This window comes from Solea senegalensis, linkage group LG6, assembly GCF_019176455.1.
Source record: "Solea senegalensis isolate Sse05_10M linkage group LG6, IFAPA_SoseM_1, whole genome shotgun sequence".
Lineage (NCBI taxonomy): Eukaryota > Metazoa > Chordata > Actinopteri > Pleuronectiformes > Soleidae > Solea > Solea senegalensis.
Genome location: NC_058026.1, coordinates 2,505,477 through 2,531,763, shown reverse-complemented (window position 1 = coordinate 2,531,763; position 26,287 = coordinate 2,505,477). Strand labels below are relative to the sequence as shown.

Genomic DNA, 26,287 nt, shown 5'->3' with positions numbered 1-26,287 from the left:
TTTTCATTTAGATCAACTTAAGTTTAATTACACCCCTCCCCCCCAAAAAAGGACAGAGAAAACCAAAAAAAGTCTCTTGAACAATCTACAGTCATCAATTTCCTCAGTATCAGGAGAGTCAGTCCCTCTGAACATTATTATTATTATTGTTATTATTGACAATAATACTAGATTATACAGCACGTCATCATCTTGTGCTTCCTCTAAAACACTGTTATACTATTATTTCTGTCGTTGTCTCACCGGGACATTTGGGTCCTGATGTTTGTCACCTAGGGTGGATTCCAGGATGTTCACGTGGAGCGGAGGAAAACCCTACATCGAGTCCGGAACTGAAATCGGATCTTCACAGACGCAAGGGCGCCGGCACGACGCGAGCACCGTGAGTAGAACACCCAACCGGCACAAATTCAGGCCCATTTTTGTGAATGATTTTGGTCGTGAAAGGACACAACGCGATTACGAACGTTGGGAATGACGAATGGACGTGCAGCGCAGTAACATAATTAAAGAACAGAGATTTGGCGTTTATCATGTTTGGATAACAGAGTGTTCTGACACGGTGGAACATACAGACATTAACGTGGAGAAAACGTAAAGGGATGTGACACAGAGGAACCGGTCCACTAGGTAACCATGACTGACAACGCTTTTCCCTATCACCTATGGACTTGCCCAGTGTAGGGTTCCCACACCTTGGTTCACATCAAATTCAAGGACTTTACAGGACCAATTCCCTCAAATCCCAGAACTGAATATGCTACTGACACAGTTTAAGATGGAAGGGGCAACTTGTAAGAGCGTCTTCGCCCATTTTTATTGATTTGCATCTGGACAAGTGATCGTTCTCGGGATCTTGGTCAAAATAAGTGTTTTGTAAGTTTCCTTTGGTGAGACAGAGATCTTAGACTTTTCATTTCCCAGGCATCGCGTCGTCACGTGTTCAGTGTCACAGCAGAAACAGTCCCTCAGCTCACCGACTACACCTGTGGCTCCATGGTGCTCCACAGTGCCACCAAGATGCTAAAACACAGACAGAAACGTTTAAAGGGGCAGTTCGTGTTATTCTGAAGCGTGATTTCTATTTTTCTGTACGGGGGACCCACTTTTTAAAGACGGTAAGCAATCGTGACGGGTGCAAATTTGTCAGTTACATACATATTACATATGCACGTTATTTTTGTAATGTTTTTTTGTTAAGGGACCCCAAAAGATTCCCCATGACCCATCTGTGGGTCTCCAACCCAGTGTTTTTGAAATCCTTTGTTCAGATTTACCTCAGTGACACAAAGTGACCACACGAGGCAGCAGGCTAAAAGCGGCTTATTTTCTCTATAGACCGTGGTGTGGGGCGAGTCCCCACTGGCAGCCACGCTTTCACTTCTCAAGCTGGTTCTGGATCAGTACGTCAATACGACCACACTTTAAAGAAATACATTTGGAACTATCACTTTAACTGCTTTACAGTTTGTGATAAAATAAGAAAACAGGAAAAAAAAAAAAAAAAAGTGCTCTGGAATCACTGAAAGGTTAGTGATTAGTGATAATAGATAGATATTTCTGGGTGGTGGGGGTAATCAACTCTTCTTAAAGTTCATTCAGTGATCATTCATCAGGTACAGTACACCGATCACGATGTTATTTGAATTGACTCAATTGACACAGGACTGATCGCCAACCGCTATATTTTCTCTCCATTTAAACTATACACACATACACACACGCGCACACGCACGCACACGCACGCACGCCACATGTTTTCTCACTGATAGTGTGAACTTGTAGAAATAAAACATTATTTTTTTTCTCTTCTGGTAATCATTGTCAAGCATCAGTTCATGTTGGACGAGCAGGAGTGAGGGAGGAGGAGGAGCGTGATGGAGAGGAGGCGAGGACACAAGGAGGTGAAGCACAGACGGGTGGTGTGTTGGTTTGAAGCGACAGCGAGTCCAGCGGCTTTTCAGACGTTCTCCATCCACTTTTGAAGTTGCTTGACGGGGTGAAGTTAATGATAATGAGTAAACGGAAAAGTTTGGATTCGTCCAGTACTTGTTTGGTCCACAAAATGTTGAAGAATATCGATCCGAGTTTCCCAGAAGCCTGGAAACGATGTCCACAAACCAAAAGGATTCAGTTTCAGACGCAAAGGAAACCAGAAAACCTTCACATAATGAGAAGCTAACTTCTCAAACCGCTTATCAAAATAGCGGACAAGGAATTTAGCGATCGATAAATCTGCCCTTTCGTTGCTGGGCCACCGTGCTGTTCTTTACCACAAGAGACACCAAAAAGTGGGATAGTATGGATCTTTCTTTATTGTTATTATTAATAATAATAATAATAATAATAATAATAATAATAATAATATTATTATTAGAGTTTTACGCTGGTGACACTGGGACGCAAACTTTCCCCCGAACGAGCTGCTTCTCGTGGATAACAGTACGAAAGCGGACTGGACTCCGGATGTCGTGTTTCAAAGACTGATGCGTGTCATGCATTTATCTGGGGATGGTGACGTCTTTATGTCTGTCATATAGCAACACGCGCGCGCACACTGTGGTGGTGGAGGAGGAAGAGGAGGAGGATGGAGGGAGTGATGGAGAGAATGAAGAGCCAGATACAACAACACAACGTAACAACCTGAGACTGGTGTGGTGGAGCTGGTCGTCGGGTTAAAGAGGAAGGAAACGGGAAAGAGAGAGAAGCCCGGGACACGCCGTCACAAACGTTTACTTTTAAAATACACGTTTCACCCTCTTATGAGCGTCATGATACTCGGGCCGCTTGGATTTATTGGATGTAGAATTGTCAAATTCCCCTCCAAGACAACTTTCATTTTCCATATCTGGCAGTTATTCAATCGTTTAGGAACTAAGAAGCTGACGTCACAAACGCGCGCCATGCCGCTGAATCTCGTCTGCGATTTGGAAAGTCGTTCCATGGTAAAGTCCTGAGAGGCTACTATAACGACATATCTATGCTTTCCGGGATCCATCCATTTGTCCGTCTCCTACCGCTTTATCCTCCACATGAGGCTCGCGCAGGGTGCTGTGCCAGTCTCCGCTGACATAGGGCGAAAGGCCAAAGTGGTCCGGGAGTTACGGTGATGAGAAGTACGCGTGCCAAGTTCTGCAGGCGGAGGGTGGCAACAGAATTTCGAGCAGGACTAATACACCCAGATAACGTGATCGGGAGTAGAAAAGTGCGAAATCCGATGGTCGGCTTCAAGAATGTATTTTGAAGGCAAGACATGGATTGGCAATCGCTAACATCCAGCCACCAGCTAAATTAGTTTTTTGGTCAACCAGGAAAATGCCTCAGGCTGAAAAGGGGGCATCATCGCCACCTAGTGACCAACTGAATTAGACACTAATACAACTGTTGTGGCGGTGTGTACTGGGCTACAGACAGAAAGAGAGGGAGACAGAGAGGGAGAGAGAGAGAGAGAGCAACAGACGGATATTCAGAGAAAGAGAGAATTAGTGCAACAAAGATAAGTAAAGCGACACTTTCTGGAGTCAGCATCAGGAGACGGGAAGGGGGGGGTCAATAGGGTAAGATGAGACGAGGACAAGGAATGAGGTTAAAAGAGAGAGAGAGAAAGTTCGGGGAAAGAAGGATGAGACGGCAAAGGAGGGAAGAATTGCCACACAGGAACAGTAGTGCTTTCAGGAGTACGGCTGCGGAACTCCATATCCTGGTCTGTAGATGGGTCTCCCCGTTGGTGACTGGGAACTGGAGTAGGCGGGGCCTGCCGGGTAGCTGTATCCGCCGTAGCTGTATGAGGCCGGGTAGGGGGCGGGGCCACTCTGGGGGTTGCTTGGGGTGTACTGGCCAAACGCTGAGCCTGGGTGTGGGGCAGGGAAGGAGGGCTGGGTGGGGTAAGGGCAGGTAGACGCAACAGGAGGCCCGAAAGCGGGCCTGGGGCCGGAGTAGCTACCTTGTGGGGTAAAAGGTGAGCCTGAACTTGGGTATGGGGGAATGGCAGGGACGGAGGCGGCTGCTGCTGCTGCTGCAGGGGGAGGGTTGGGTGAGGAGACGGGGTAAGGGCTGTAGGGGAGGCCTGCAGATGAGGAGGCCGGCTGAGAGGCGTTTTGGTAAGTGGAGGACTGAGGTTTTGAGTTCGGCTGCTGTGGATTTGTCGTGGTGGCCGTCGTCGTGGGCTGACTCCAGGGTGAGGGCGTGGCAGCAGGGTCCTGATTCATGATGCCTGCTGACGACGTCATGGCGGCGGGGTTGGACTCGCTCCTCTGTCGCAGGATTTCCTGGAGTTTCTCTATCCGCACTCGTCTTCTGTGAGCGAGGGAGCGCAGGGAGAGGAAGCGCTCTAGGAAGGAGTCCAGTGACAGGGAGCCCTCCAGAAACTCGTCAGCGAGAGCCTGTGAACACAGAAGCGCTGGCCGTTAGTAACCGGTCGAGCTGGGACACGATTATGTCGTGATACTTGGGCGCTTGGATGAAGCTAACCGCCAACACCTGAGTCTTGAGATGAATTCATTACTTTTGCTGCTTTTTCACAACATATTTCCGGCACGGCACGACTACACGTTTTTCACTAGTTTGTGTGTTTGTGAGTTGTGTCGTGCCTCCATAGTGGAAAAGCGCCATTTGGAGACCCAGGAAAAACTTCCAAATGCTGCTTTTCGGGTTCTTTGGTGGCATGAATGTTGCTCGGGAGGACAGTTTTGTTCAAAAGTGTCCTCAATCATCACTTCTGAACCACATACACTATGTGGCATACACTATGTGGACACCTAACAGCTTCCACACTTCTTAGAAGACTTTTCCTGAACATTTTGAAGCGTTTCTATGTGAATTTGTGTCCATTTATTCTGTAGAACCATGTCTTTATAGTCCTTGCTTTGTACACTGGGACAATGTCATAGAAATGGACTTTGCTCACAGCACCCTCTGATGGACAACCTGCTAATTACTTTAAAGTGTCTGGCACATGTGTGGATTTCTTCGCTCGTCAAACAGGTTTGATTTTAAGTTTTCACCCACAACTGCTACAGTAAGGTTGCCCTGTGTGGTCATATTAAATAAAAGTTTCAGGTTAAATGTTAATGATTTTTTTAAAGATAATGCACCAGGTTTCCGTCTGACAGGTTATTCACTGACCTCTGAATCTGCCTCTGTTTTGCCGCCCTCTGTCTGTAATCTGGAGAACAGCGCCTCTGGAGACACCTGACCCACCATGCCATCTGAGGAGGAGGAGGAGAGGGGGAGGAATAAAAAGGAGAGCAAGGTAACAGGAAAAACAGGTTGTTTTGTTCATGTGGCGGTGGCATTGTCATTTTTTTTTCTCGTATTCTGCTCTGGAGGAGGAGTCCAAACATGTGGATCTGTGTCAGGTGACGTTACTGTATTTACAAACAAAATGAAAATTCCTCTGTTATTCTCTATCTCTCTATGGTTTTTTAAGTTCCTTTGCAGCGTAGGAAGTTCTGGCTGGTGACGGGGAACTAATTATTCTACTGAAAAGCTGCGATATGAGGTGGTTTTTAATGGCACGCCCTCTGAAATGACCATACCAACTCAGTTTTGAGGCTACAATCCCATTAGAATCTCAGATCACTTACTTTTCATGATGCTAAATAGATTTTATTGTTCAAAAATGCTAAAGTAAACAAAAAAACAATTGATTATACAATATGTGCGACAAAGAAAATTAATGCATTATTCAAAAACAGATGAAAGACCATTTTTGTGGTCTCTTATGCTGAAATGAACAAAGTATGAACCCAGGTGGACCTGCTCGAAAAAGAAAAAGTTGATGAGCCTTACAACGTAAAGGGAAATTAAAAGTTGTCTGTTAGTCTGATGAAAAGTTGACATGCAAACACATTTGTCTAACTGGAATTGTGCTTACTCAAATTTCTCAAAGTCAGACTCACACACTAATGTATTCGTTCATCTGAGACCGGCTTAGGTCAGACTCTGGTCCCACTGAAGGAATAAAGGAAAAACTGTCCGTGGGCCAATTTGAATTTGGACCTGTTGCTGACCACTGCTCTGGGTAATAATTGGGGGGGGGAAAAAACCTACAAAATGATCTGATTAAATACACCAATCACTGTAGTAAAACACAAAGAAACCCAAATTCCGGCGTGTCCTACCTCTGAGGGAGCAGTGTTGTCTGTAGGTTTCTTGGACAGCCTCTAACTGCGAGTATCTCTCCACCAGCGCCTCCTTCTGTTCCTCCACACGAGGCTTCATGTCCAGGTTTTGCTCGGCGAGGCTGCGATTTGACGCCAGCGCCATTTCTCTTTCCAGCTGGATGTTCTGGATCTGAAGATGGGACGGACGGACCATCAGACTATGACGACTTCAAATTCAGGTAACTGATTAACCGTGACGATATCTGGTAATCGGCATTGGCAATTATTACAAAATTGACGCATGTTTCTTCTCATAAACTTAAGATAGATGTACAGAAGCCCTGATTAAAAACATCCATTATTGGTCATTTCTACTGGTTAAATTCCCTCTAAAATGTCTACATTACAGATATAACAAAGGGAAATAATGTCTTGTGTTTGCTTACGCTTTGTGCCGTTTCCGTGTTCATATTTAGCGACTTTACAGACCCCCGCGACAAACAGAGACGTAGACGAGCTGTGGGTGTGCAGTGCAGCCGACTGCGTGTGGAACAATCAACTCATCTGTTTTGTTTCAACACTTTTTTTTCACCCCCGTGTGCGAAATCTCTAAAGACAGGACGTGTCCTTGTGATATCTAGCGTCTCTTCATGACTTTAGTTACTTTTCATTGACAGTAGTCTGTCAAACAATCTCCAAACACAAGACGAATGAATGACAGCGTAAGAGAGAGCTGGGAATGTGACGTCATCGTTTTTACTAAAGTAGCATCCCAAGTAGGCCGGTGTTTTGAGATCATCACACTCCGGGAGGCGTTTTCAAAAAATACCAATTTAAGAGACATTCTATTCTGGGCTACAGCAAATTAAATCAGTCCTATAACACACTTAGAAAACTTAAGACTAGTTAACATAAGTATGGGAGTTGGAGATGATTCTCAGGGACACAGCTGACCGAGTGTTGCATAAAGCAGTTACACAGTGTTAGAGCACTGGGGCAAAGTCTAACTGTGCCAGACGGCAACCTGATACACAACAAGCTAACTGTCCAGCCCTTCACCGTCAGTCCACCGGCCGTCCTGCATGTGTCTCCTGTGACAATCTGAGATCTTATGTCCTTGTGCCTGCTCTAAAAGAAAATACACTGTGTCACAGGGCTGAGTGCTTTTGAATCAATATCTTATTGCGATCATTTTGACGGAAATTGCGATTTTGCAATACAACTGATATTAGAGGGAGTGGTCATATAATTGTATAACAACATATTTAAAATGATAACTGTGTGATATTTGTGCAGATCCTTGACAAACAAAATGTTTTCTTCAGTCTGTCAGGACAATATTTAACCTGAAATGGTCATTTGAGACACATTTTGGCTTTAAGATAAAATTCCGATTAATTGTTCAGCCCTACAGTGTCAGTAAATAAGATATTGTTTTTGGCAAAACACTGTGCAGGTATTTAGACTGCCACAGTCTAAATAGTTTTGTTTGGATACTTTTTATACGAAGTAACACCCGAGAAAAGTGAGCTATGGACTTTTCACAGGAGGCAGATGTATTCCCAATAAGTTAAATGACTCTCTCATCATCCTCCTCTTCCTCACATATACTTCACACACGGGTATAGTGAAATTAGATTAAGATGGAGTGAGAGACAACGTGACTCCCATTGTTATTATTACTATTTAAATTATTGAGCCGAAAGATGAATCTCTCAATTTTCCTGGTCAATCTACGTTCCTACCCTCACCTATGGTCACGAGCAGCTGGTGGTGACTGAAAGCCATACTTTCCTGTAAGGGCTCGCTAGAAAATATGGGCCAAATGGAAAGTGATGCCTCATTCTTACCTCGTCAGACTCCAGAGCCATAGACTCCACCCTCTCCGGGTTGTCCAGGAGCTCCTGCAGCTCTGACTGGCTGAGGTCCTGGAGCTTCTCCATTGGATTTGCCAGAGTGGCTGTCCGTCACAAGGGAACCAGGAAACAAATGTTAAGAAAAAAAGAAAAAAAAAGAAGCAATATCTGGAAACAGAAAGTGAGAGGACTGATTGAATTTCCTGCCAACAGCCTCAGGTAGAATAGTATGACAGTTTCTCTCACAACACATTTCCAGGAACCATGGCTTAATTAGGGCCGTAACGATTAACCGGTTATTAGATGAATTGCTAACTATTTTGATAATCAAGTTTACTTAAAAAGCAAGGGTTGCAACAATAACTGATTACAGAATGAATTACCGTCAAACACTTTGATAAATAAGCGGTTTGAGTGTTGATGATTTTCAGCTTCTTTAATATGAATATCTTCAGGTTTCTTAGCTCCATAATAACAAAGAATATTGTTTAAGCGGAATAGTTGTGTTTTGTGGACAAAACGTGACATTTTATGGATCCATCAAGAAAATAATAAACAGATTGATCATATAGATGTAAACACCAATACAATTCAAAGTTCCTTTACATGTATATTCATATATTGCATGATTTACAATGCAAAACATGTAGTACGTACAACACCAGCATTTTAGCTGAGTCATGCTGTGAGCTGGTTATTCCATCTTTTTATGAGTGTAGAATGTTTGCGTCAGCACAAACGTGTTGTTAAAAGGTTCCGTGATTAAAAGTTGTATCGGACAGATGTACATCTTGAGGCTGTGACATCGCTATCAGTACACACACGAAATAGTGTGTGTACTGAGTCCACATTTACAATTTGTGCTTGCGGAGGTAATGAAGTGAAATGTTGGATTTTTGGATTGTAACCAATTACGGATTAATCAAATACTGAATTAATTGTCAACTATTTTGATAATCAATTCAACAGTTTGAGGTTAGTTTTCTAGAATGTTAATATATTCCAGTTTCTTTTGCTCCATAATTTTTGGTTTGAGGAGAAAAACAAGACATTTTCAGGTTTGGAAAAACACTGATCAACACATTTTTTTTCAACATTTACTGACATTTTATGGACCAAACGACTATGAAAACAATTAGACGCGTATCGCATCGGCATCAACATATTGAATATTTGTATCGGTTTATTACTAGAAAGGAGTGCATAATACCGTATTTAGAGTGTATGGAAGGACTTGTGAGGCCATTATTAACATCTAAATACATAACAAACGACATTACCCCAACGCTTATTATACTACACAGAATATCTGTGATGAAAGTGAGTCATTTTGATGTTTTGACAGTAGGCTAGTAGCTAGCTAGCATATTAAAGTAGTCCGTGTTGAGGAGCAGTTTTGGGGTGAGTGACTGGCTCGAGGCCACGGGGCAGGAACAAGCGGTTTGTTCCCGAAGAAAACAGGGCTGAAAAAGACACTGATACTTACTTAAAACACGACGCTAGCAAACCAGATCCCGCCTGACACCGCACCGTAGTGACATCCACCACAGCCTCGGTGTTCCGCTGACAGCTGACGTGACACGGCCTCGGGATCTCCGACCTGCCCTCGCTCGCTCCGCCGGCTCGACGAGCTAGCTAGCTTCCTCAAACACGTCCGCGTTCAGCCGACGGTTCAGCGTCGAGCGAACTGACGACGAAGACAATAACAACAACAACGGCAGGTATGATCGCAATGTCAGCCACCGTCAACTTCCAGGGAAGCCCCGGCGACGGCGGCGGCAACGGTGGTTTGACGATCAGAAACTGGAGCCCACGGTGACGCCACACGGGCCCAACGACAGCACCGACAGCCTCCTCCGTGTCCCGGTAGGTGTTAGCTAAGCCGACGCCCGACCGCAGTCGACACAGCGGGTCGTAAATAACGACAAAATACGAGCTGGAAAGAAGAAAGTTTCACTTCTCGCTGTCAGAAACCGCCGCCATTTTGAGAACTCGCCACGTCCCCGTGGTTCGCAGGGGTGTTCACACGGAACCAAAACATTCCAAAAAACGGTCCCCAGTAGCGCAACTCAAACGTGCAATTGTACGTGTGAGATATCTACGTTTTAGCGACGAATTTGGTGATTCTTTTTTCCCCCCGCAGTGGCCGTTTTCTCTCAGCTTGTCCCCCACGCGGCCGGGATAATGGTACCGCCCTGCGTTCAGCTGATATAAGGGAAGCCCCTTAGAAATGTGACGGTAATGTTCCAGCTGCTGCTGCCAGTGTCACCGCCAACTGCTACTGTTGTTGTTGTTGTTGTTGTTGTTGTTATTATTACCGTCAGTGGACAAAACATCTGCTTGTGCTACAACAGCTTCACTGGTACCACTTAACAGGGGCACTGCTAGAGATTTTGGGCTCCATGAAAGAATATGAGTGCCTAAGTGGTCTTTTTTGAAAAGCTGCAAGGTTAGGGGTTTCAACAGTACCTCCTCAACATGGGTGGTGTCGTCATAGCACTGCTGTGACATAGTTTTATACGCCACACACACGTGACATTCAAGTAGTTGTTTTCAGTGTAACAGAGTCATTAGAATCAGCTAATTAAAAAAAAAGACTCGTTCCTGCATGGCCAGAGCACAGACTCCTTCTGACACAGTCATGGAACTGAAATACCACTGAATGTGGTTGTGATTGGGCTCATGATCGCCGACTTTCAGCAGTGCTGTTGCTAAATACACCAGACTCCTCTGTTGAATATTGACATTTTAGATATTTCCTTTGCTAACTGTTGGAGATTAATGCATGTTTTCAATTATTTTTAAATGATCTACAGTTTGGCATTGTTTGCTTTGTTTCTCGTGTCGGACGTCTATGGAATTAGATTTGCGTCAATTTTTGTCAAAATATTGAAATTGCAAATAAAATACCGATTTAATCATTCAAAAAAAAAAAAAAAATTGTTTGAACCATTTTTGTTTGCCATGATCGGTGTTTTTTGTTTGCTCCGACTCTTTTGCATGTCATTCTGACCATGGGAGGGCATTAGGAAGCTGCCTGCTGATTGGCTACTGAGTTTTGGAGCGACAGCTCAATGGACCAGGGGGGTATTCCATCAAGCAGGGGGGTATTCCATCAAGCAGGCTAAAGGCAAAGCCAAGCTTAAATGGCCATGTCTGGCTAATATGAGTGAGAGTTTGGTTCCATCAAAGAGGCTGAGATTAGCCCCAACTCAGCAACCATGGCTAAGCCATAACTGTGGCTCAGGTTTCCGTTCCAAGGTGGCTAATGTGAATGCCAGCCAAGTAACCATGGTAACTTATGCTGCCGGGCAAACCTGGTCTGTAGCAGGCTAAAAGTGAAGCTTAGCACCATCTATGATCAAAGAATGTCCAATAGACAGAAACAGAGACACACACAACTGTCATGGAATGATAAAATAATATGTAAAACATAAAATATATAATAAAATGTATTTAAGAAATAATTTATACTAATAATTATATATTATCTATAAGTACATTAAAGAACATTATCACCAAAATAAAATATAATAAAAAATAAGACACAAATAAATACAAAATTAAACTAATTAGCAAAAAAATATAATAAAAGGAAATTTAAAGAGATCATCATTCTTTTGATGTAACAAGGGTTAGGGCCTCCAATTGATAGGAGATAGATGATTGATTTGCTGTCACCTGCATTCACTTACTGTAATAGGGGTCCTCGTCTCCATTGAATTGCTTGATTTGCTAAAATGATTCTAGATAAATAATAACTTTTTTACAATCAATAGATCTGTCATAGGATTATTTCCTATAGAATGATAACCAACATTTAATTTCTTCATATAATAATCTACCATCAATTGTATGATAAATGTGATGAGTCATGTAAAATACTTTGAATAAATGTAGCCTATTATTAACAAGAATGTAGGCAAGGCAACTTTATATAGCACATTTAGCACAATAAAATGAAAATACAACAATTCAACATATAGTATCTGGGACAAAATACAGCATGTAAAAATGACAGGCTTAAATGAAAATGATATCAATTCTATACAATTGGCCATGCAGGAAATAAATGAAAGCTATCCCATCGATTTGCATAACATTCAGTTGATAAATGTGATGAATATCACTTTCTAACATTACTACTAGGGCTGCCAAACGATAAAATATGGAGAATTTCACATAAATTGCAGTGAAACAATAATGCTATTTTAATTATGTTCGTATGAATGTTACTTATTAGGGTTGTCTTTTCCTTTTAATTTTAGGGATTTGGTTGCATTAATAGGTCCACATAATTGATTAGTTTAAAACAAAAACCTTTACCCAGTATTTGGGGAAGTGCTATTATCGGTAAAGTAGCAGAGTTTGTAAGGAGGCAGCCATGTTGCAATGAGAAAAGATAAAATATGAGAATCGGAAATGATAAAAGGCTTTTATTTATAGAATCAAACATTGTTAATGACATTTAGTTATACGCTCCTTTATATGGATTTATTTCACAATTACAAACATTTACTTACATGTTCACAAACAGACAGACGTTAGTTATGCAAAATAGCGTCGCAGATAACAAGGCCAGAGTAGTGACTGAAGGATTGTTTATCATTGAGCTCAAGTTAGCTTACTGTTAGCTACATTAGCTACAAAAACATTGTCCAACCCTAACCCTCATTTGACTTGTTTGATTACACTTAGCTCTGTAGCTACTCCTGTCCCCAACAGTCTATTAAAAATATGGCAACTGCTGACTGGTTCTTGAAGTAAAACATTTTTTTCCCATCTCTACAGGAATCTGCAAGACTGACAATTTTTCAAAAAAGTGGAAGTGAGAAATGTGTGTGAAATTAGTTTTTTGGCATAAACACTGATCTTGTCAAGATCAGGAGTCCTCATGGAGACCAAAACCCGGCCCTAATGAGGTAGAACCAGACTTCTGAGGAACTGGTTAAGTCCAATGTTAAGATTTGAATTGTGGTGAGGTTAAGGTTAGGTTTAGGCACTAACTGGTTATGATTAAAGGCTTTTGTGGCCTGGGTGAACTCACTGAGTCTGCCAGCAATTTGATTTTGACATCTTTGGCAAAGATGTTGTTTTGGCCAACTCAGAATCAGGCAAGCTTAAGTCAATGAAAAGAGAGAAGCGATGTCTAAAAGCTTTTGTATAAAAAGTCGTTAGACTTCATTACTAGCAAGCCATGGCTCCTAGAAAACTACAAGCACGATTGCTGATACATTATCCAGATCATTGGTCTGACTGGTTGTAGGTTTAACCAATTGTGTAAACAGGCATTTTGATATATGCTTGTTGGTCACAAGGTGACCATACCCTTTCCAGACTTGTATGATTCTGGCGTTGGCCAGGCTATGTCTTTTGTCTAGTCCACAAGTAGCCGGACATTTCTAAAAACTGATATTTTCTTTTATTAAAAAAACAATATCTCGAGAAGATCTTCTGGAAGTATGTAGAGAGAATTAGCCCCCCCAATCCGAAAAGCTTTGTAACTCTGGTCCAAATTTGGCATCTGCATTATGCAACTGTGCATCTGTGGGAAGGACGTTTGACGGAATTCATTGTTAAACACTGTTTTTCGCATCCACAAATCTTCACTTTCAGGGACAAAACTTTTAAATTATACCCGGCCACGTGTGGACAAGGCGTCCAAATGGCGTCCAAATGAATGGAGGTCAAGGCATTGTCCTTGAATGGAATCTGTGTGTGTGTGTTAGTCTGTTTTGAGTGCTTTGAAGGCAGAAACCGTCAGGAGGCATTGCAGAACCACAGCACATGTGTCATAGAGCACCAACAGCAGAGTCACACTGGAGGTGTAGGCCTGCAGAGGACAAAAACATACACATCAATAATCAACAGATTAATCGATCTTTGCTTGTGCATGCTTTTATTTTGGCAACTAGAAAATGTGTGGGTCAGATTTTCTTTAAAAGTGTTGGGGATATAAAACACTTGTGGTCAGGTTTGGAGGCACAAAGCACCTGGTTTTGTTGAGGAAAAAGGTGGTCATGAGTTGCAGGTTATTAACACAACAGGAGTCCTCATAACACAGTTAACACCATAAAATCCATCAACAATGTGTTGCAGGGAATAAACACCCTCTCCATGGATGTTTCGCTCTTTGGGCCATTTTTATATGTTTTAGTGGGAAAAGCACAGGTGTACACACCATAGACCCACTTACCAAAGGGCCAAGGTTTCTGTATAACCACTTAAAATGCACAAGGATACGTGTTTTGTATTTTTTAACAGAACTTTTACTAAAGCAGCTTGTTTTTGCTAATAAAAGGTGGGGACATTGTTTTGAAAACAACTTAAATACAGTAAAATTCATAATTTGTGCACTTTGCACTGGTGACGTCTTGTTGAGACAAACGGCCACAAACTGAGCAGGAAACAAAGAGCTGCTGGACGTCCTCCATTGTTGTCCCTTGTGTTGTGTTGATGTCGTCGTTTGTTGTTGTCACACCGATATGACGTTGCCATCAGGCACAGCCCACACCCTGCCTACCAATCAAACCTGACCCAGGGCTTCTAAATCGTACCATTCTGTAGCAAACCAAACTGTACCATGATGGAAACCCCCTTTTTATGTTACGGGTGGGTGCTCCACCAAAAGCACTTAACTAGCACAGTACCTTAATGCATCACAGTTATAAGAACAAGAACATAGGTGAACACTTTTTGAGTGTTTTCAAAAAGAAAAGAACTCACTGCGAGCACTTCTTCAGGACACTTAAAACGTGATGGTCTCTCATTGGGAACAGGAATGCAGTCTTCCGTGGGCACATTGTTCAGGCTGTAGCAGTAGAGGACAAATGCAAGCAGCGCCACCAGCAGGCCAAGCGCATTGCTGCAGGCACAACCCTGAAGCTGTAGAAGATCAATTCACTGTGAGGTTGACAAAGGGCCCGTTCACACCTGGTATTAACATCCGTCCTCCCTGATACAGTCGCATGTGGACAAGTGACTAAATGAGATTGGATTTAGCCTTCTCCACCTTTTGTATGTGTCTGTCCGTCGTGCTCTAGGGAATCAAGGCTGTATGTATGTTGCTCAAACGCGGAGTAAGTTTTAACTATTAGAATAAAGAAACCACGCGACCATCAGTGTTAATATTGCGACAGTGGGTGCAAATAAATAAATCTGTGAGCTTCAAATAGCCGCAGATCAAGCCTGTCCTCCAACATACAACCCTAGTTTGCAGTTGCATAAATAGCAGAACTCTGGTACCATGGGCGTGTTGTCATCAAATAGCAACACACTCATTTGATTGAACGTGTTGTATTATTGTCTGTAACTTACTGCCCAGCCAAGTATTTCTTTAAACCCTAACCTCACATTTCTCCTACCGCTGGGGGCTGTATATTAGGAACTTCTTCTATGGGTCGTATTTGAGGGTTAACTCGAACAACCCTGTTGGAGGACGCCACGTGGGTTGGTTGGTGGGACAACTCAGGTGAGGTTGTCCTCAAGACAGTCTTTAATCTGTCTTGAGGATGAATTGCGTCCTGGTTCTGAGGACAACTTCAAGGCAGATTGGGAGCTTTCAGACCTCGGGTCACTCAGCACAGATGTTAATACCAGATCGGGTCTCAAACCTGGCTCTTTTTTTCTGTAAGGAAAGAGTGCTAGCTAGTACTCTACCATGTGACCCCAAATATCTGCTGTTAACATTAAATACAGAAAGTGGGGGTGATGAGACGTTACCAGGCGAGAAACTTACCAGGTATCTGCTGGGGTACCTCTCATTGGCCATGGTGAGTGACCCTCCTGCGACAATCTGCAACACACATACACACAAAGCAGTGGGTTGTGAGTTTGGAAGCTGATGCTAATCGCTGCTTATATGCTGTGTTCAATTTAGATCGGAACTCAGAGGTCAGCGCTGGGAGTCACGTCACCCCAGAGTTGACCTTGTTCCAGAAAGAAAAAGACATGGATGCCCAGGCTAGCCATTGTTAACAATACCAGACCTCTACACGGTTGCAACACATCTACGGATAAAAAGATTAAACAGTACTGTGAAACAAATACAAAGTAGTGTTTGTATGGTGGCAGCCATTTTGAAATCCTAAATCCAGGTGTTTTAACGTTGCTCTGAGAATCTGAGTTGGAAATTCCAGGTTCAAATGGAACAGAACATTAATCATAACAAGTGTTTTTAACGGTGTCCTCTGTTGGCAGCAGCAGAGCCATTAGCTTTGCTGAATGCTAGCTGCAATGCCTCCAGTTAATAGTTTTGAGTTTTTTGGTAATCAGCTGATGTCAGCAGCTTCCTCATCATTAGCGATGCTAGGGAAGTGTCAGAAAATTCTAGCAAGCTGCTTCTGATTCCCAACCATTCTAAAATAATGTAAACAAAATATCGACAGCCTATTGATACTTCTAAATTGATCAAATTTCAACTGATATCAGTTGAATTAAATAAAAATCTTCAATACCCATAATTAGCAGCTAATTGGCAATCTTGTGATTACACAGGTTTGGTGGCCCTACTGTATATCTCATATGGGTTTCACTAGAATGATCTGTATTGTAGTATTAAAAGTGACCTTTTGTTTGTGTAAGTCAGAATGAGAATCATGAGGTACTTACTATTACTCCCAGGACAAATGGCAGTATGCAGAATTTTGGCAGAGTTTGGCCGGCATAAGCAAGTGGGGCCGACAGCAGCACCTGGAACAATCCCAACAGGATGGACACCACCTACAGACACAGAGATCTGGTGTTAGAACCAACTGTGTCGTAACGTTGACGATGAGAGGCTTTCAATTCACATTATATTTACTCCATCCAGACTGAGTCGTGTCCTGATCTTACCGCAGCACTTTCAGGGTCAAACCAGGTGGCAAAGCGATTTAACTTTGGTCCAATGGCAGGCGCCACCCCAACAGACTGCATTTTACTGTGAAACAGGAAACTGAAGTCAGACACAGTAGATGTTAGCAAGGTCAAATTCTCCATAAGACATACAAGTGGACTCTGCCTGGACCTTCAAGACTCCCTCAACCTGCAGCCCTGTCATTTCAAGCGGAAATGCAGTATTTTTACTCAAATTTAACAGCTTCAGAGACACTGTGATGGTTTAATGTCTTGTTGCAGAGAGATTGGGTCTGCACTGCCCCCTACTGTCTCTTAGCAGAAAACCAGCCTTGCAAGATCAGCGCAGACCACCCCAAGTCTGCAGAATCGGGAGGTCTTGCGAGAAACACAAATTGCTCCATGGCACTACACAAACGCACCCAAGATCAAGGCAGTGATTCTGTGTTGACAACCAATACGATACTGCCATAAAACCTGGACTATGTACTACAGCGGTTAGAGTCGTTTTCATGGGGATGAAGATATTTCCTACTGTGTTTACAGACAACCTTTTCAGAGCAACAAAGAAAAAGATTGTCTTTCGTTATGTTTCTGTGTGGATGAAGCAGTGTTTCCATCATGGTATAGAGTAGTTTGGTTTGGTACAATACGGTGGATTGGTACTGTGGCAGGGTGCGACAACATGGAACAACAGTCAACAATGGAGGATGGAATCCAGCAGCTCTTTTTTTCCTGCTGCTCACTTTGTGACTATTGTAAACCCCTCAAAAAAAGGCAAAAAAACCCAAAACTCTTGCCTGCTCGGCAAGTGGTGATCTCCGTGGGTGTTTTATCTTCAGAAAACTTTATTGTTCTGCGAGGGTCGTACATGAGCGAAGCATTTTGTCTTTCCCACGGAAAGAGGACCAGGCTTTCACATTCGAATAGTAATTTACAGCATTTGATTATCATTAAATTTTTTTGATATTCAAATTATATTCGACTTCCAAAATTCGTTCCAACAGCCCTAATATAGCTTCAGACGTGACTGAGAGAGCATTTGCGTGTATACAGCAGCAGCAGAACAAGGGTGGGCGGAGTATATGTGATGTCCAAACTTAGCATTTCTGATGCCACGGATGATGGAGGATGTGTCCTCAAACCACCTCCACGTGTGTTTTTAAACGGCGGTCTATTGTATGAAAAAAACCTAACTACTACTTTAAAAGATGAGTGCCTGCTGGAAGAGGAAAAAAAACCCCACACCAAAACACAACATGATGTCTCGCATTTAACAGTTATGTCTTCCCTCTGTTTGTCAACCACATTACAACATGCAGAAGGAGATACACATGTCACGGTTTTGCAACCAATCGCTTTCAGTGCGGGAAGAAAATCAGGCGGAGGCTGTTAGACAGCGACGCTGCAACTGAGAGCACACCAGAGAAGAAGAAGAAGAAGTAGAGAGACGGACCACAGACAGTGGACAGTGGGAGGCCAGGAAAACGAGTAGCATGTGTGTGTTTGTGTTGTTTTTTTCTCTGCAGCTGATTGTGAAATAGTGAGAGAAAATATGAGGTAGTGAAAGAGAGTAAAAAAAAAAAAAAAGGGGGAACAGAGAGAGTTAGTTCATCAAAACCACATGTCAGAAACCTCTTAGGAAAGACAGGAATGTGCAGGATGAGAAGCAGATGTGGAGAGGGGGAGGAGGAGGAGGAGGAGGGCAGGGAGAGTAAGACAAGAATGGGGAGAGTCGTGGTGGTGGTGTTGAGGGGCGGGTTGATGATGAAATAAACAACTGACAAAGGCTCTGTGGAAGTGCGGGGAACAGTTTGTGGCTTGTATGAGTCGACCCACACACTGTGGATTCACACGAGGACTGCCACAGACTAAATAAAAAAAAAATCTATTTTAACTAAGAACATGTTAAAGCTGCAGTACGTAACTTTAGATGATTATTCTGCCTCTGTCAACTGTAGCAACGCCTGCCCCCCAAAAAATGTGTTTTTCACTTTCTGAAAATGTCCTCACTTCCTGAAAATGTCTTCACTTTCTAAAAGTGTCCTCACTTTCTGAAAATGTCTTCACTTTCTGAAAATGTCCTCATTTTCACTCATTGAGATTGGCGCAGCGCCCCCTGTGGCCGTCATGCGGAGCATGAATGGACGATATATCAGATACTGTAGTTGACTGTCAATGTAACCACATATTGAGAACCTTATGGGGACATGGAACATATTGTTCTATGTATAAAAATAAAAATAAATTAATTAGACTACAAATCCAATGATTGGATAATTTTTTTGTGACTGCTCTGTCATTGACCAATCAGATTTAACAGTTGTTTTTTTTACAGTGTTGAAACTTACAGCAATGTTTTTGCAGAGATTTCTTCATAAAATACAAATTATGTCTCCATCCCATAATAGAATACAAGTTATGTTGACACAATACATATACCTTTTTTTTTAAATGCACACTTTGTTTTGCAAAATGATAACAAATACAATCCCAAAACAGTTGAGTGAAAAACAACAAAAGCACAAAATAAACGGCTCCTTTTTTGTTGTTGCTTTTTTAGATAAAATGTGTGAAGTTGAGAGGAGGAAACACTGTGGCTCTTACCTCGTCTTAAAGTCTGCAAACACCGGGAAACCTGTGATGAGTGGATGAGGCTGTGCTGCGCATCACACCGAGGAAGAGCAGCAGAATCCTGAGGTCTTTGTTTTTGTGTTTTTTTTACTCTTTTTTTAGTCCAAATTATGCTTAAACTGAACCGACGACGACACAACACACACACACACACACAAAAAGGGGATGTGAGAGAGGAATGAACGAAAACAGCAGAGGAAGTGAAGGAGGAGCTGAGCTGGATCTCATCCAGAGACAGAAGAACAACTCTCTCTCTCTCTCTCTCTCTCTCTCTCTCTCTCTCACTCTCTCTCTCTCTCTCTCCATAGGGAGGTGCATTAAAAATCACGAGTGGTCGACAGAAGTCCATAGAAGAAGAGGACACACTGATCCACTCTTTCCGGAAAGTGGAGGAGAAAAAAGGAAAAAAAAGGTAGGACTGAGGGTTTGTGTGTGCGTGTGTTATCTTTAACAAAAATAAAAAAAAATCAGAATCAGAGGATGTTTTCAGTCTCAAATGCGCGTGAACGTCTCGCGCGGTCCGTGTGCAGCGTGAAGAATAAAACAAACCCAAGGTGCGAAACCCTGTGCAAGTTTGCGCAATAGCATCCATCTGTGCGTAAAGACGCGCGCGGAGATGGAATTTCCGGTGCCGGATTCACGACGCGCACGGAGTAAATGGGAGTTTACTATCATCACCGTGTTCTCGTGCGCCGCGTTCACTCCTGTTACTGTTTATGTCCGAATAACGGGCCCAGTTTGTGAGGAGGGGAAACATGTGCCATTGCTTCACTTATCCATATGTACGGAAGGGGATTAGGGTCACGTGTGGTATTTTGTGTGAAAAACAACATTTTTAAAAAAAAAGTCAGAATTGTGACTTCAGTCTCAGAATACTGAGAGAGAAACAGGGAAAAAGAGACAATCACAATTCTGAGATTAAAGTCACGATTCTGCGGGAAAAACAACCTAATCCTGAGATTAAAGTCATTTTTCTTAGGGAAAAACAACCTAATCCTGAGATTAAAGTGAGAATTATGAGATTGCAAGCACAATTCTGAGATAAAATCAGAAGTCTGAGGGGGAAAAAAAATCTGAATTAGATTTCTGAGATTATAATTACAATTCGTCGAGAGAAAAACAACATAATCCTGAGATTAAAGTCAGAATTATGAGAAAGAAAAGAAGTCAGAATCCTGAGAGAATTATGATTCATAATTGCAGAATTCTGAGTGAAAAAATCTGAATTCTGAGAAAAGAAAACAGAATCCTGAAATTAAAGTCAGAATTCTGGGATTAGAGTCCAAAGTCTTAGAATTCAACATTGAAGTCAAATTGAAGTCAGAATGCTAACTAGAATCTCAGAATTCTTCACTTTCTGAAAATGTCCATCTGCCCTAAAATCTGATCCGGATTTTGGACACACCTGTGGTGGTGAAGAGTGACCTCTGCTGGTGTCGTGTCTCTCTGCAGGTGATGGCCGTGTCCGTCTCCAGAGATCTGACGGTGCAGGTGCAGGAGGACGTGAACGCTGTCAAGCTCACTGACCGACAGCAGCTTCTGCACGCTGCCGTCCAGAGAGGAGAGCCCAAATCTCTGGGGGTGAGTCTGTAAAAAGTCCCGCATCATGTGACCCGTTTAAAGTTTCAACCGTGTCTCTACGTTCAAGTTTGACGACTCTGTGAGGCCTCAGAGTGAGCTGGGTTCAAATCGGTTTTCCATTCATGTGTGTGTGGGAATTGTGGAAGACAAAGGCGATGAAGATGAAAATGACGGCGCAGACGATAAAGACGATGAAGATGAAAATGAAGAAGACGAAGAAGAAAAAAAAGATGATGAAGAAGAAGAAAAAGACTATGAAGATGACGAAGACGAAGAAGAAAAAAAAGATGATGAAGAAGACGAAAAAGACTATGAAGATGACGAAGATGAAGACGAAGATGATAACGATGAAGGAGATAAAGAAGATAAAGATGATGAAGAAGACAAAGATGAAGAAGACGATGTAGACAAAGAAGACAAAGACAAAATGAAGAAAAAGACAAAGACGATGAAGATGAAAATGACGACGAAGACGATAAAGACGATGAAGATGAAAATGAAGAGACGAAGAAGAAAAAAAAGATGATGAAGAAGAAGAAAAAGACTATGAAGATGACGAAGATGAAGAAGAAGACAAAGACGATGAAGATGAAGACTAAGATGATAACGATGAAGAAGGCGATAAAGAAGATGAAGATGATGAAGAAGACAAAGATGAAGAAGACGATGTAGACAAAGAAGACAAAGACGACATGAAGAAAAAGACAAAGACGATGAAGATGAAAATGACGACGAAGACGATAAAGACGATGAAGATGAAAATGAAGAAGACGAAGAAGAAAAAAAAGATGATGAAGAAGAAGAAAAAGACTATGAAGATGACGAAGATGAAGAAGAAGAAGACAAAGACGATGGAGATGAAGACTAAGATGATAACGATGAAGAAGGAGATAAAGAAGATGAAGATGATGAAGAAGACAAAGATGAAGAAGACGATGTAGACAAAGAAGACAAAGACGACATGAAGAAAAAGACAAAGACGATGAAGATGAAAATGACGACGAAGACGATAAAGACGATGAAGATGAAAATGAAGAAGACGAAGAAGAAAAAAAAGATGATGAAGAAGAAGAAAAAGACTATGAAGATGACGAAGATGAAGAAGAAGAAGACAAAGACGATGGAGATGAAGACTAAGATGATAACGATGAAGAAGGAGATAAAGAAGATGAAGATGATGAAGAAGACAAAGATGAAGAAGACGATGTAGACAAAGAAGACAAAGACGAAATGAAGAAAAAGACAAAGACGATGAAGAAGAAGGGACTACAAATGAAGTCTCTGTTGTTTACGCCGCTGTAATAGTGCACGTCTTTTAAAATGGAACAGACGGCACGTTCAGACGTTCACTGTGTAAGAATTAGTGACATCTAATGGTGACACTGCAGAGTGCAACAACCTCAGGACCCCGAGGACGTCAGGGAGCGACGATGGCCAGAAGATTTGGCTCCAAAAGAAAAGATCTGAAAATTCTGCACCAAAAAAAGCCCCAAAAATGATCATTATTACTCTTTTAAAATAAAAATGTTTTCTTCTTGTGTGTGTGTGTGTGTGTGTAACAGGTGAGTCAGGTGATGCTGGGGCTGATGGTCATTTCCTACTCCCTCCCACTGCTTTTAACTAACGTCACTGACGTGGTCAGACTGGGAGTCCCCTGGTGGAGCGGCCTGATGGTGAGACTTCACCGTCACTGCCGATCAAACTGATATCGTGTGAAAATATAATATTTCACATTAATGCAACTCCTGTGTGTGTGTGCGTGTGTGTGTGTGTGTGTGTGCAGTTCATCACAGCAGGAGTAGTCGCCATTGTCTTGGACAAACACTGCAACATAAAGATTGTGAGTCAAATTTGAACTATCTGCACTTTTTGAAAATGTCTTTCGCTTTTTGAAAATGAGCGCCACGTTTGTCCGTGTCCTCAGCTGCAGACGTGTTTGGCGGTCAGCGCGCTGTCCATCGTGCTGTCTCTGGTCGCTGTCATCATCTACTCTGTGGACATGCAGAAGAACCCGGTGGTGCCGTGTCGCATGATCGAAGACCACTGTCAGGATGCGTTCTATGCTACGGTTAGTGTCTCACTCTTTTAGATTTAAAAAAAAAGTAAAATCTTATGCATGTATGTACATATATATATATTTATATATGTATATATATATATATATATATATATATATATATATATATATATATATATATATATATATATATATATATATATATATATAATATATACATAGGTCAGATGTTGTTAAATACTGTGTTTTCCTCGTCTCGCCTCATTTAAAAGGCCTCTGTGTGTGTGTGTGTGTGTGTGTGTGACAACAGAAGCTGAGCGTGGGACTGAAGTCGTCCCTGCTCCTCTTCACTCTGGCTCAAATGTCCATCTCTGCCTGCCAGTGCTTCCTGCTCTTCAGACAGAGACACAACTTTGGACAGTATTCTGTGAGTAACTCCCAAACACTGTTTCGCGTCTTAACATAAATCACCCAGAGTCGACACTGCTATATTTTTAGTTTTTTTGTGTTGTTTCACAAAAACAAACAAATAATAATGAAAAATAAAAAAGCTTTCACCGCTCATACGAAACATCTGCTAATAAATACAAACAGCTGAGTTTCCCACACAACGCTGAGGACAGGAAGACGGAAAAAACAACACTCACACACACACACACACACACACTGTGGTCATCAGAACAAAAAACAAACTCAGGAACAAAACCTTTCTTTCTTTCTGATCACGGAACGCCAACAGACTCCAGACCTGAATTCTAAAAACCGAAGAAAACATTATGCCAAAAAAACCGTTTTGTTTTGAGAGTACAGATTGTGTAAGATTATTTATGTTGTTTGAAGAATATTAACCCCCTAGAAATCTAGACGCACCCCAGCGGTAGCAAATTTAATTTGCAGCCAGGGTTCCGTCTAGAAACTCCTTGTTAGCTCGCAAGCTGCAAAATCCGAACTCTGACTACGTCACCTTCTTCCTGGCTCTGATCGGTTGTAGCGCTATCCGATTGCGTGCAGAGGGAATCTGAAAAGGAGCGCTGTGCCCACTCTCTGTCCCTTTGAACCTTTTCAGTTTTACAAGTTCAATCCACCCAAATTGGCAGCAAGAAGCAGACACGATCAAAATTTAGACGGGGCTTTTTTACAGTGTAGGGCATTTCCTCTGTTCTGGACACTGACTCTCTCTCTCTCTCTCCCTCTTTCTGTGTCTTTGATAGTCTCTCACTCAAGGTGCTCCACCCACGCCTCAAGCTCTCATCCCCCCCAACCTGCACTGATCGAGCACTGGAGCGGCACAGGTGATGGATGGACCGCGTCTCGTCAGGTCGGTTGATCGGGACGGGGGGCGATCCACCACGCTACCTGACATTTGTTGTTTGTTTGTTTGTTTGTTTGTTTGTTTGAACCACTGTCTGTCTAGATCTGAATTTTAGATGATTATATAAAATAACAACAAGTATGACTCACTAACGAATGAACTAAGAGAGAGGAGGAAATTCTTTTTGACTTGTGTGAAAAATGAATGCGGTGATATTGATAGAGTCTAGTTAAAGGGATTGTTCAGGTGTTTTCGTGTACATGTTTGTTCTCCATTAGAAACCCCTTAACAAAAAGAATCACCTTATTAAATCTTAATTACTGACCGGTCATTTAATTTTCTAAACCACTCACTCTCCCGCACCAAAGTACATCAGAGAAAATCAGCAGTTTTTTGGCTCACAAGGACACAGGAGCTGCTGGTCTGCTGCTTCCTCGTGTGGAGAGTTTGTGTCACTGCGGTTTCAAACAAGCCAAAGTGACAAAACAACACATTTGAACTTACTAACAGGGCAGAAGTGGATAAAATTTGCTGCTTCTTGGTATGAGAATAAGTGCAGACACACGTCAACGTAGCGCCTCGATCAAATCCCGCGGAAAACTATTTGTAAACAGGAGATGAGGGAAGATTTATGCAGATTATTTACTGCTGGTCTATTCTGGAATTAGATTTGTGTCAATATTGTCAAACAACACTTTATGAATTGAGCAAACAGCGACTCCAAGCCTGTGACGAAATTCCAAAAATTCCAAAACTCAGTAGCCAATCAGCAGGCAATTTTGTGAAAACAAAATTCCTGATCATTTCAAACCAAAGTTTACTTTCAAATAAAAAAAAAATACAATATATTGGAATTAAATCTATATTTTATTTGCAATTTGTGCATTTTTGTATTTCATGTTTGTGTTTGCTCAATTCCTAAATTGTTGTAGCAGCCATGCCTCATAGAAATATACTATGGAAAAAAACGTGAACTATCCCTTTAATTCAGCTCATAAACTCGCCTCTTGTTTTTTTTCGTTTTTCTGTTCTCTCTCACTGTTGGAGCAGATTTGTGTGTTTGGTGTGTGGCACAAAGTATGTGTACACACACATACATATAAAATATCATGTGCACTGCTTTTTCAAACTTTTTTTTTAACTCTGTGTCATGAAAACATGTTTATTAATTTTGTGCTAACTCTTATATCATTTTTTATTAAATAAAATCGTATGCACATTTACTCTTTTGTCCAATATGCATACAATTGTGTGTGTGTGTGTGTATGTTGTGTGTGTTGGGTTTGAATGGGTTGCAATGGGACGTCCTGGTCTAATATCAGTCACACTAGTACCGTTTAGCACAAAAAATGGCTTTTAAAAAGCAAGTTATAAAAAATATTCTACGTTATTATATTCTACTTTCCTTTCAACCAACATCTGACTTAATTATTGATATCAAATACTAATACATACATATATGTATATACTGTATATGTGTATACTGTATACTGTACATATATTGTATATATATATATATATATATATATATATATATATATATATATATATATATATATATATATATATATATATATATATACATATATAAATATTTATATATGTATATAGGGTGGAGTGGCTCAGTGGACATCATGGTCGCAAGTTCGACTCCACCCCTGGCTGATTGTACTCAATTTCATTGTAAGTCGCTTTGGATAAAAGCGTCTGCTAAATGACATGTAATGTAATATATATATGTATGTATAGATATGTATATATATATATATATATATATATGTACACACACATAAATATATATATACCCTTTAAATGCCAGGTCTTTTTTCATGATGCCACCATGTTTTTAGATAAAAAGTAAATATAAGTTTTTTCAATATAATACATACAACGTCAAACAACATTGTCTTGAATTATTACAGCCTGTGATAAGAAGCAAGACTTGTGG

General features: G+C 41.6%; 3 protein-coding genes across 6 annotated transcripts; 1 reads left to right on the top strand and 2 right to left on the bottom strand.

Annotated features, from left to right (window-relative positions):
- vps37c (VPS37C subunit of ESCRT-I) lies at positions 1-10,150 on the bottom strand. Of its 3 annotated transcripts, none has more exons than XM_044028092.1 (5): positions 9,447-10,150; positions 7,955-8,128; positions 6,123-6,294; positions 5,125-5,207; positions 1-4,382 (listed from the first exon to the last, which is right to left on the bottom strand). In XM_044028092.1, exons 2-5 carry the CDS (start codon positions 8,045-8,047, stop codon positions 3,672-3,674), a joined length of 1,059 nt encoding a protein of 352 aa, XP_043884027.1. In that variant the 5' UTR covers positions 8,048-8,128; positions 9,447-10,150; the 3' UTR covers positions 1-3,671. The 3 variants fall into 3 exon arrangements, with proteins under 3 accessions (XP_043884027.1, XP_043884028.1, XP_043884029.1); XM_044028093.1 differs by having other exon boundaries at positions 7,955-8,064; XM_044028094.1 differs by lacking the exons at positions 7,955-8,128; positions 9,447-10,150 and adding an exon at positions 6,551-6,665.
- tmem176 (transmembrane protein 176) lies at positions 6,290-24,756 on the top strand. Of its 2 annotated transcripts, XM_044028105.1 has the most exons (8): positions 6,290-6,343; positions 19,738-19,841; positions 20,882-21,010; positions 22,573-22,683; positions 22,794-22,850; positions 22,935-23,078; positions 23,338-23,454; positions 24,239-24,756. In XM_044028105.1, exons 1-8 carry the CDS (start codon positions 6,301-6,303, stop codon positions 24,296-24,298), a joined length of 765 nt encoding a protein of 254 aa, XP_043884040.1. In that variant the 5' UTR covers positions 6,290-6,300; the 3' UTR covers positions 24,299-24,756. The 2 variants fall into 2 exon arrangements, with proteins under 2 accessions (XP_043884040.1, XP_043884041.1); XM_044028106.1 differs by lacking the exon at positions 6,290-6,343 and having other exon boundaries at positions 19,787-19,840; positions 20,880-21,010.
- On the bottom strand, positions 12,382-19,637 carry si:dkey-9i23.16 (uncharacterized protein LOC571915 homolog). The gene is made up of 6 exons (XM_044028110.1): positions 19,403-19,637; positions 16,796-16,880; positions 16,571-16,681; positions 15,699-15,755; positions 14,687-14,845; positions 12,382-13,793 (listed from the first exon to the last, which is right to left on the bottom strand). The coding sequence occupies exons 2-6, from the start codon at positions 16,874-16,876 to the stop codon at positions 13,686-13,688; spliced, it is 516 nt and encodes a 171-aa protein (XP_043884045.1). The 5' UTR covers positions 16,877-16,880; positions 19,403-19,637; the 3' UTR covers positions 12,382-13,685.
- Positions 24,757-26,287: the final 1,531 nt, after the last annotated feature.